The sequence below is a fragment of the Amblyomma mixtum genome, chromosome 7 (genome assembly GCF_055824585.1).
Source record: "Amblyomma mixtum isolate Tamu chromosome 7, ASM5582458v1, whole genome shotgun sequence".
In the NCBI taxonomy this organism is placed as follows: Eukaryota; Metazoa; Arthropoda; class Arachnida; order Ixodida; family Ixodidae; genus Amblyomma; species Amblyomma mixtum.
Genome location: NC_143018.1, coordinates 118,331,291 through 118,343,367, shown reverse-complemented (window position 1 = coordinate 118,343,367; position 12,077 = coordinate 118,331,291). Strand labels below are relative to the sequence as shown.

At 45.0% G+C, this 12,077-nt stretch overlaps 1 protein-coding gene across 1 annotated transcript in view; it reads right to left on the bottom strand.

Annotated features, from left to right (window-relative positions):
* Positions 1-12,077, bottom strand: part of LOC149337314 (multidrug resistance protein mrp-7-like) — a 170,448-nt gene that overhangs the window by 81,563 nt on the left and 76,808 nt on the right. Inside the window, exons 8-10 of the mRNA XM_089553414.1 lie at positions 8,236-8,367; positions 6,067-6,229; positions 2,205-2,462 (exon numbers count right to left, since the gene is read on the bottom strand). Of these exons, the coding sequence (XP_089409540.1) occupies positions 2,205-2,462; positions 6,067-6,229; positions 8,236-8,367 (553 nt within the window). The remainder of the gene's footprint in view (positions 1-2,204; positions 2,463-6,066; positions 6,230-8,235; positions 8,368-12,077) is intronic.

The following is a 12,077-nucleotide window of genomic DNA, read 5'->3' as shown; positions in this document are numbered from 1 at the left end:
CCTCTGTTGGCAAATATGTTGCCTCTTGCATCCTTTACCAACGCCCTAAACGCGCCACGTCTCCTCCTGCGGGCCTCCTCCAGCCTGAACCCTGTCCTTTCTCCTGCTTTGAAGTCGTTGGAGTTAACCTCCGTGGTCCCTTACCGTTAACTCCATCAGGGAACGGTTGGGCCAAGCTCAGCTTCATTTTTCTTTTTTTTTTCTTTTTGAATAATTTTTTTTTATATTTCTTTGAATGTGTTACAAATCGGTCTATAAATTCGCCATTTCATTTACAGAAATTTTAATCCTACGCGTCTAACATCGCGTCACCTCTCTGCTTTTGAGCTGCAAATCCTCCAATCGTTATTTTGCTAACTTCTGCGGCAGGTTCATTCGTATGACCATTGTTCTCTAAATCTTTCGGTCTCAGGGAAACAGACTGTGCCTACATCGACATCCTGATGAATGCCATAACATTCGATTGTAACATGTTCAACTGTTTCAACAGATTGACCACGCACCAATGATGCAATTCTTGCTCATTTTTTTGTAGCTGCGTGTAGTAACGCACTGCTCTTGGGTTTTCATAGCACGTTTCCTTCCTCATCTGCCTTTCCCAATTTCGATGCAGTTCTACTCTCAACTTTTTTTTCTATTGAACTCATCCTGTCATTGAAAGCTCTTTTTTTTCTCCGTCATTTGGTCCTGCATACTTCCTGGTCAGTTTTGTAATCTTAGTTTCCATCATTTTGAGTCATCTCTCTCTCTCTCTGTAAAATTATTTAAACACCTTAGGAACCCATCTGGTACCGTCGAATTTCCTCAGGTGTTTTTGATATAATAATTTCGTCTTAAAGAAAAAAAATTCCATTCTGCACTGCATTCTAAAGAACATATGATTTAAGTCTGAGTGCTGACGTCGATTGTTTTCAAATACTTTCGATGGTGATTTTGAATATTCCTGATATTTCGCCTGGATGTCAAAGTGGGCCGCAGAATAAACAGTCTACTATCTAACTCGGAACCTCCTGCGCAAGCGCAACGTTGTACGCTGTAGCAGACGACGCTTACTCCGATAGCTTAACCGTCGACCCCAGGGCCGCGGTGGCAGGAACAGCGGCGGGCCGGTTTCTCCTCAAGGGCGCGCTGAGGATTTTCAAAACTGAAGTATTTCTATAAACGTTGTTTTAAGCTTGGGTTGGACGACTGGGTGCGTGCTTCGATGCAACTGGCTGCCACACAATCGCCGCCGGGGTTTACTTTATTGATGATGATGGTGGGAGCGAACCCTTCTCCGATACTCCTCTCGTTCAAAGCAGGAGATGACAACTTAGAACGAAGCGGTTATCTATCTACCGCTTCGTTGCACGGTTGTGAGGCGGACGAGTCCGGATGCTAAGTGCGCACACGCGCACGGTATGGGAAATGCGCACACGCGTGTGCATGTATTTTTAGCACTTCCGTAAGGTATCGCTAGTGTAAACAAACATGTTCACTCTTGATTGCGTTTTAATATATGTACACAGTACGTGGCAGCCAACTGCAACATTCATCGCTTTCACTGACGATTTAACATTCGGGCGTAACAGCATGCGGGCGTATACATGCGGGCGTAACAGCATCGACAAGATCTTCGTTTAGAACGGGACATATAAGAACGAATAGCCCAACCAAGAAATTTGTTACCACACCCTCTAGCCGTGTAGCTTTAATAGCGAGGAAAGGCTCCTTTAGAGAAAATAAAATTACAACAAGCTATAATGGCTGTGCATTAGAGTAGGTATGTACAGTCTTTGTCAAAAATATGCAGCCCAAGAGGTTTGCTTTCAAGCCATGTAGCGGAGCTCTTAAGCACATTTGATAGTCCTATCTTGGGATATTTGAGGACTTAAGTTCCTCCGGCTTTCCTGAGATCAGGGTTCCTCAGAATGCAAGGGGAGCCGCGCTGTATTGGCTCAGAAGCAGAACCTTTCGGCTGTATACTTCTGACAAAGACTACATATGGCTAGTTGCAGAAGACTAGACTAGGCGCATAAGAACAAAACAGAGTGAGGTTGCGTATATAGGTGGCCAAATATCGAAGGCAAAAAGGCAAAAACATTCTATAAAGAAATCTAAATGACACAAGCAAAACAAAAGAAAATGTGGGAAATATCCTTAGCGGCTGAGGCACGCAATAAGAATAGGGGGCTTCCACTAGCAGTATCGCCACCAGTACTTACCCAGATGCGGTTTTGAAGAAAGGAACCCAAGAATGGCATGCAGATTACCGCAACGGTCCACGCAGCACAACAGAGAGACGGTCCAGGGCCGGCGCGCGTACCGAGCATCCAGAAGAGGATCGGCAAGAAAAGAGTGCCGATGAGCGGCACTGGGATGCAGAAAGAGCAGCTGCAAACCAGCGAGCAATCGACGCCGAGCAGCGTAGCGATGCGGCCGGCGGGATAGCGGGCCCTGATTTGCGGTGGCATGGTTGTCACCTGGAAAGACACGTTCAATTCACGAGACACTAAACTCGTCCAGGAACCGCATTTCGTAACGTGCCATTTCGCGTTCATTTTGTTTCAAACTGTGACCAACGAAACGGAAGGTGAAGAAGCACACGACCAATCACGGGCGCTACCGTTCTGGTCAAGGCACCGCCGCTACCCGCTTTACTGCTGCCGCATCCTGTCCTGCCAAATCACGCAGAATACACACCGCCAATCGTTCGATAAATAAGCGCACAGATTCTTTTCCGCACAGGAATTGGCGTCGATAAAACTCCTCAAGCGTGTGAGTAGCGTCATCCGGTTACATTCTTCGTCTGCGTTGGAGTATGTCGATCATAGCGTAATGAGCATGATCCGCGTTTGTGCAAGCAATTGTAAACGCTGGCTTTTTTTTGCCGCAACTAGCGTGACGTGACCTTGCACAACCTACGCTACAAGTAACAGCGACCATTGGCAGAGGACCAGATCAGTTGGAATTGGAAACAGAAGTCATCCTCTCTAGCTCCAGGCGCTGAATTAGGGAACATTCTTTATCTGAAACAGCCCCGAAATAGTCTCAAAGTGATCCTCACCTTGGCCACCCCTGACAACGCTCTGACCGCGCTCACGGCATGACCGCGGTCAGTGATTCGGACCTAGGTTTCCATTTTAGTGCTTTATTTAATAAAGTACTGCTGGGCATTTCATACGAATATCTCGCCAGAGATCTCTTCACAGGGATTAAACTTGCTGCATCAAGCAGCGAAATTTCCAATAATCCCCATTCGAATGGGCACGACACTTCAATGGGGCGCCGTGACTGACCAAGCGCAAACGGTATCGAATGAGGCGAGAGGCTTGCTGGATATTTTATATTCTGCACACATTAAAAAGATTTCGTCAAGCTGTCTTTTAATCCTTAAAAGTAATTCATGAGTTGGCTGTCAGCTGGAAAAATTTCATAATAGCTTTATTTTTTAACATTTCTTCCTGATAAAAAGAAGGTAGCCATTCATTTCCTTGTGCAGCTGGCTATAAGTATACATTGTAGAAGGCGGCACATAAAGACCCAATAGAAACTCTGTTGAGCAGAGCATCCGTGATTTATTGCCGCAAATTATTCCGAGCACATTAAGTATGTTAACCGGCAATGAGCAAGCTGGAGAATCAGAGCCTGGGTCGTGTGTGGTACTGTAAATTCGCATCGCAACCGGTCGTGACATTAAACTTACGCCATATGACAGACAAAGATGAGGGACTAGAGTTCTTGTTACGCTCACATATCAGGAAAATTATCAGTCATTGAAAACAAAAAGAATATTTCCTTTTCTACTCGTTTGCACGAGAGATCTACATATTACATCTGGAGGCTACTAAGCGTCCTATTCCCTTATGATCAGCATTAGATTGGCTACGCCCACTGAAGAGCAAAACGGTTTTCCCTTGTCTGTCCTATTAACCCTCTCCTCTGCCAGCTCGGGCCACCGTAGTCCCGCAAACTTCTTAATCTCATCCGCCAACCTTACTTTCTGCCACCCCCTGCTACGCTTGCCTTCTTGGAATCCACTGCTGTACCGTAAGGACCAGCGGTTATCATGCCTTCGCATTACATGCCCTACTCAAGCCCACTCGTTCTTGATTTTGACTAGGATGTTATTAAATCGCATTTGTTTCCTCATCAACTCTGCCCGCTTCTGGTCTCTTGGTATTACAACTATCATTTTTGTTTCCCAAGCTAGCTGCGTTTTCCTGAACATAGGCCGAACCCTCTTAAGCTGAAGAAATACTCCAAATGGTCTGTTTTCAATTATTCAAAGCAGCCCTCCAAGCGTTACTGTCTGCTTTTCGTTAGGGGTTCCATGAATGACAGCTCACGGAAATCCGTTAGCTACGCCACACCGACATCAATAAAAGGCACGATATTGTCTACCAGTGGCTGCCAGAACACAGCGGTATCGAATGCAACGACCGCGTGGACGAGGCGGCGCGAACTGCTCACAACGAGGTCGGTTTTGTGTCCATCGCCATCTCGAGAGCCGACGCAGCGGGTATGCTTCGAACATAGGCACATGAGATCAAATTTGCCTTGTGGGCTTTCGGCCAGTTTTATATCCCGCGTCTATTATCCCTGGATCCTTACCTGAAGATACGGCTGCCATCCGGCCTACCACGACGTGAGGCAGCTCTGCTGTATAGCCTGTGTCTTGGCGTGGCATTCAGAAACCATTACGCTTCTGTGATCAGCATGGCTGATAACTCTGCATATAACATCTGTTGCCGCGATGAGATCATATCTCATATTCATTGTGAATTCCCAGCGTACAGTTCTCACAGTGGCCGCGGCGATCATTTGCGGTGAGGGCCTGCTAGGTTCTCCTGCGGTTCATCAGAGTGTACAACCAGCACGACAGCCTCTGACTTTGCCAAAGCCCTTTCAACTTCTGGTCTTACTTGTCTCTTCCTTTTCTCCCTTACTTTTATATCATCTCATCTGTTTCCACCAGTGAAGGGAAGCAAACTGGCTTCATCTACCTGTTTACCTTCCCGTATTTCCTTATCCTCTTCCTCTTCTTCGTTATCCTCCAAGTTTCTGCCACATAGTGGAGTGCCGGTAAGATACAGCTGTTGTATACTTTTTTCTTGAGGGATTTCAGTAAACTGCCGTTCATGATCTGAGAGAAACAGCCATGTGCTCTCCACTCCTTTCTTATTCTTCTTGTTATTTCCCTCTCATGATCCGCATGAGCGGTTACTACCTGCCCAAAGTACTCGTACTCCGCTACCATTTCCAGCAGTTGTGAACCAGTTGTTAACTGCTACCAGTTGTGAACTACTGCTCCCTGGCCGACTGTTGAAGGCTGGTTTTCTGCAAGTTAGACCCACCGTTCTGATTCGCTAGTTTAACTCATTGACCAGGCTTTGCAATTCATCTTCTGAGTGGGCCGCCGCGGTGGCTCAGTGGCTATGGTGCTCGGCTGCTGTCCCGAAAGACGCGGGTTCGATCCCGGCCGCGGCGGTTGAATTTCTTTGGAGGAGAAATTCGAGGCCCGTGTACTGTGCGATGTCAGTGCACGTTAAAGAACCCCAGGTGGTCGAAATTTACGGAGCCTTCCTCAACGGCGTCTCTCATAGCCTTAGTCGCTTTGGGACGTTAAACCCCATAAACCAAACCAATCATCTTCTGAGTAAATTAGCAAGGCAATGTCATCAGCGGATCGCAAATTACTTAGGTATGCTCCGTTAACTCTTATCAGCATATATTCCCGATCCAGGTCACGTAACACCCCCTGTGAACAGGCGATGAATAGCATTGGCGATATCATGTCTCCCTACACGCTTCGTTATTCGAATTTTATTGCTGACTTTATGGAGGACTATGGTAGCTGCGCATTCGTTTTAGGTATTTTCCAGTATTTTCACATGACTCTACTACACCCTGATTCCACAATGCCTGCATCACTCCGGAGGTTTGCACTTAGTCAAATACTTTTTCGTATATATTCGGGCTATATATCGGGTTTGTTACATTCTGCGCATTTCTCGATCAAAAACTGAGGGTGCGAATATGATATCTTTGGCACAAACAGTGTGAAAAGCTGCGGACTGAGCATACCTTTTTGAAGATGGCCCCCTGCAGTATGGAACGTGCTCTGCAGCCAAACATGTTCAACAGTTCCATCTGGTAGCAGGAGAGGAGCAATTCGCACGTGGTTGTTGCGGCGAAGAGTAGCGCTGCTATGGTCATTCCCACACCACTGCTGCTATTTATTTGTAACCTAGAGGGCAAGTGTAGAAACATGTCAAAATTAGCAATTCATCATGGCTTTTAATTGTAAGGCTTGCGAAAAAAGTGATTCTCTTTATATTTGATGTTAAATACTATAAGTTCTGCTAAGCACCGTAGAAAATTAATACAGAAAAGCCAGCCTAGCTAAGAAAATGCTTACTTAGGTGACCTGGCCTGGCATTTTTAGCTAAGCCTTTCGGTCACACATACATTATATTGTATATAAAAACAAAGGCAGGGAACGAAGTATCGGCATCAGCTGGAGGTGTGTCCAAATTGGATGGTCTGGTCGAGTTTGTTTTAGCTTGGTTTATTGGTGTTTAACGTCCCAAGGCGACTGGGGCTATGAGAGACGCCGTAGTGAAGGGGTCCGGAAATTTCGACCACCTGGGGTTCTTTAACGAATGGCGCATTAGCGGATACTTAGCGAGCCCAGGACGTCAGGAAATTTTCGCATTGAGTGGCGTCCACATGAAGTGAAATAGGGCATTTTGGGCCACATTAAAGTCGCCATAATATAAATACTGTTTGCGAATGTCTTTGCGACGGCTCCAGTGAAGTGATCACCTCGGTGCGACCTGCAAACGCGGTATCATAGCGTGATAGGTTTATTATAACGAAGCGCCACATAATTGAAGCTTACAGGTCGCCGAAATTCAGAACTGTGCGTACTAAACGTAAAAAAAGAAAACGCTAAGGTACCTCCGGCTCCGACTCATAATAATATGCACACTGGCCGGCTCACTTGTGCTAACAGAAACGGAAGGTTTCAATTGACTGTTATACTTCGGCGGTACAAGTTGCATGCATGCTTTCGATACTAGAGCTAAGTGGTAGACAATGCAGCGAGGTGGTGAACGTTTTTTTAGCGCATAACACGCTAGACTCGGTAAGAAAACGCGCTAAAACGCCACTTCTTGTGTGTGTTTGCTTGCGGACGCGTATGTGAGTGCCTCCTGGCGCAAAATAAGTTTATGCATTGGACTATGCTGACGTTTTGAACCCTACAGAACTGCAAGTTTGCCCGGTAAATCCGTGCGGTTGATAGTCAACGTAAAGAAAAGATGGAAATTTGGCGTCCACTATGTGTTTGACGGGTGACATAAACACATGTCCCCTACTCTTGTTAGCGTCCCTTACAGCGAACGGGTTCTCCTAAAAAGCCCAATGCAAAAAAGAAACATTTGTTATGTGGAAGTGTAACGACGCCGTGTAGCAAAAAAGTCGATGTAGTCGTTGCCGTTGGCCTGACGGAAAAATTAGGACTAGTCGATTACCAGACGCTGACATAGATGGCGCCACCAACACCAGCGGTGGATTTTAGAACCCTGAACTCCGGGCCTATGGGTTGTGAGTGAGACACGCTACCGCTACGTCACGCAGGCACGTCCGAACGGCTTTGTAAAAGCGGGGCTTTATATGTATGTCGTGTGTTCTTTCACAGAATGATTGTGATTGTGAACTAGGAAATAGTGTCCGTGCCTTAGTGGACAACAGGAGTCCCTGTCCCGTCATACCCTCAAAGACGGAGCTTAAGTGTTCGCCATTTTTTTTTTCGGCACATTCCCTCCACACTTGATGTCATCGGCCTCATAAAGTGTCATTTGCCGCACGCATTAAATCTATGCAGCTTGTCTTCGTGGAAACAAAGAAAATAATAATAAATTTGAAATGCGGATGAATCAAGAGTGGGTAACCACGAACACAAAAATCAAAGTTAGTAGGCGTTGGTTTATGGTTTAGAGGGTGTTTAACGTCCCAAAGTAACTCAGGCTATGAGGGACGCCGTAGTGAAGGGCTCTGGAAATTTCGACAAACTGGGATTCTGTCAAGTGCACTGACATCGCACACTACACTGCCTCTAAAATTTCGCTTCTATCGAAATTCGACCGCTGCGGCCGGAATTGAAGCACATTCGTTTGTGGCCACTTATATCTGCAAAATATATTAGTTTAATATGAAGAGATCCGATTTTTTCTACTTTTATTTGCTTACTCGAGTGCTGGAATCCTAGCGAAGATGCAGACGTAGTAGGCAGCAACGGCCAACCCCATTCGCAGTGCGTCCACCCATAACATCCACAGTAAAACAAGTATGAAACGGTCATTGTGGCCTGGTGCAATCCGTCTGCACGAGAAAAAAAAAAGAGATTGGTTTGATTTATGGGGTTTAACGTCCTAAAGCGACTAAGGCTATGAGAGACACAAAAGATGGCACCAAATATCTGCATCTCATTGTAAGGTGTTGAAAAGAAAGTTTCTTTTTATTATGATTTAATTCAATGTAATCTTGGCAATGACCAACCCAGGCAAGTGCACTATCACGAAAAGTGCTTTGCAGTGGCATTAATTGCTGCTTCCTTCTAGTTGCTCACTTTGAACACTGGGAAGCAAGCTGAGAACCTGGTGTAGCATATTGGAAGGGAGGTGAAGTAATTGTTTTCTAAATGCTCCTCTAGTGAAGCAAAGGTTCTTAGATTTTCTGCGAGAAAAGCTTTTTTTTTGTTTTCTCTTGTGATTGGTGGAAATGGCGGCCTGTAGATCGGTTAGCCAGCAAAGTTTCCAGCAGCTTTTCCTTGCCGTGAGCATGTGTTGGCCAAAAACACATAACGTTCCTGGACGACTTTGAAACAAAAATCGAAACAGCAAATTTTCTTCATTCCGGCGTCAAACTGGTTAACAATAGTTTCAATATACTGTAGCGCAGCAAAACACGAGGACACAAGAGACGAGAGACGAACAACACGAGCGCTAACTTCCAACAAATTTTATTCTCCTGAAGCATCACATTTATACGCCAGAAAACAGTAATCACATGTGCGAACAGTATCAATTCCTTAGAAACCCGAGCTCTTTATCTGAGAGGAGAATGGAAGGTGTGCTTACACACGCGCATCCTGACCTATTTATCTTTTCGGCTTCAATGATTTCGCGCGTTACCCTTTCTCTGCTTTTTCCTATTACCCGACATTTATCAAAGAAAGGCTTACAGGTTTTTGAGTTGCATGCGAGAATGTGGTCAACGAGCGATCCGCCTTGCCCGTTTCTGACGTTGCGAGTGTGTTCCATTAGGCGCTCGTTCAGACATCTCCCCGTCTGGCCGATATAGTGTTTCCCGCATGACAAGGGTATCTTATACACAACACCTTCATCGCACGTGACGTATGGCTTCTGGTGCCTAGTTGTGCATCCGCGCGCTTTGTTTGTGTTGGGTTTTCCCAGTTTGCACAACGTTGCAAGTTTTTTCGGCGCCGAGAACACGACGGTCGCATTCGCTCGTTGACCAATTCTTTTCAAATTGTGGGAAATCTTGTGAAGATAAGGCAATACAACAAGGTTTTTTCGTTCACGAGGAACCGCGTTTGGGTGACAGTGATTTTCTAGTTTCATTTTCTTAACAAGTTTTTCGGCAACAGATACTTGAACATGGGAGGGGTACCCGGCATTAGTCAGCCTCTTGGACTGCTCTTGAAAACTATCGGTCATCATGTGCGGACAAGATTTCTGGAGAGCATTTTGAAAACATAAATTGACAATAACTCTTTTTACCAGTTTTGAATGAGCGGAGTGATATGGCAGCATCGGCTTGTTGCTACGCGGCTGGTAGGCCCAGCATATGTGATGAGCGTGAAAGGTGAAGTTAATATCTAAAAATCTAATGGAGTTATTGATGGGCAATTCGAATGTTAAAACAAGCGGTTTAAAATGTTCTTTCATGATAGTTAAAATGCTATGAGCCTTTGGCTTAAGTGAGCCGTTGTCACACTTAACAAGAATAAAAAAATCATCAACAAATCTAAAGACCTTGATTACGTCCAAGCTGTCTAAGTGGCTGGAAACAGCCTTGTCAAGTTTGGATAAAAACAGATTACTCAGAATCGGCGCTCTGCACGACCCGATGCATATCCCTTCTTTCTGAAGGTAGGGTTTTCCTTCCCAGTTAATGAACGTTGACTGCAAGTAAATAGCTAAAATTTCTAAAAAACTGCTCGCCGACACACCCGCCGCGTTCTGGAAAGCGACACACCCGAACTCATCTATGCACTCCTCTACACAGCACAGCACCTTGTCGTTCGGCAGCGAGTAATATAGATCCTTAACATCCACAGAAAATGCAACAATGCTGTCATCAGAGCGCGACCGAACGAAGTCTAAAATTTCATCAGATTTCTTAACCATAAAAGGGTCGTCGAGAGGTAAAAGGTTAAGTTTGCTTTGTAAGTACATTGAAACTGTTTTTTGCCATGTGCCAGTTTCAGAAATGATCACCCTGAATGGTATTTCCGGTTTATGGGTTTTTGCACTGAAAAACACGTCTAAAAAATCTTTTCGTGCATCGCCTATTTCTTTAGCCAGCTTGGTAAGGTTTAACTTGTTGCATAGCTTCTTCGCTTTAGCTTTTACTTTGGACATCATTACTTCGTTGCGGCAGTTAAATACAGAAGACACGGCTTCGTCAGCCTTGGATTTGTAATGGAACACGCTCGCAACGTCAGAAACGGGCAAGGCGGATCGCTCGTTGACCACATTCTCGCATGCAACTCAAAAACCTGTAAGCCTTTCTTTGATAAATGTCGGGTAATAGGAAAAAGCAGAGAAAGGGTAACGCGCGAAATCATTGAAGCCGAAAAGATAAATAGGTCAGGATGCGCGTGTGTAAGCACACCTTCCATTCTCCTCTCAGATAAAGAGCTCGGGTTTCTAAGGAATTGATACTGTTCGCACATGTGATTACTGTTTTCTGGCGTATAAATGTGATGCTTCAGGAGAATAAAATTTGTTGGAAGTTAGCGCTCGTGTTGTTCGTCTCTCGTCTCTTGTGTCCTCGTGTTTTGCTGCGCTACAGTATATTGAAACTATGTACCAACAAGCCCAAAAAGCCACGCTACTAAACTGGTTAAGCTGGCTCGAATAATATTTAGCCTTATCTAGCCTGAAACGTATTTCACCGCAGAGTGCAAGTTGTATTTTTTGGAGAAATAGTGTAGCTGCCGACATTAACTTTCCGGTCATTGCCGTTTCCTATGCTTTTGTTCCTGGCCAGAGGAACTGCTTTCTGAGTTGTGTAAAGGCGTTTTATGGGCCCACCTGAAGTATTTCATCATTCATACAATTTCTTAAAATTTCAGCAGTCCCTTTAAATCTCCGGTGTCAAGAAATCTCGACATCCATTATGCACACTCTTTACTCATACTACATAGAGCTTGCATACAACATTTTATGCCAAAATGTTCTCAGTACCCGGCGCTTTTCTACTGAATGTTCGGCGCCACTGTAAAAAAATCGGCCAAAGAAGTCTGGGGCGCGAATGTATGCCTTCTAGCCAATGATCAAAAACTGCTCGTTCTTTATTTTCCGACAAGTATTTCGGGAAAGGTAGCTGGATGTTCGTAGGAATAAATTATCCACTTTCCGTGCCCCTTCAAGCTGTTTCGCAGTCATCCGGTTTTTGCCACTTGCAACTCGTGCAGCAGCATGAAATAGACGAAATCATAATTGTTGCTGATTAGTAGCATACCAATTACGAAATTAAAGGAACAGAAGTTTGAAACTCGCGTTCGAATGAGGGTGCATAGGCCATACTAAGTGGAAGCTCGAATTTTTTTATTTCATTCGTTAACGATTTGAACACTGCAAGTGCGTTTTGAAAGGAACGAACCGTGCAACAAGTAACATCTAAGCCGCGACGGGAAAACAACCTATATGACTGCCCGAGGGTGGTATTTATGGCAGGTCGTCATATAATAACAATCTGTGGGAGTAAACACATGAGGGAGGAATCTAGGCACTCACGAACGCAAAACCATCATGCAAGCAGATGTCATTAAAAGAAGCCTG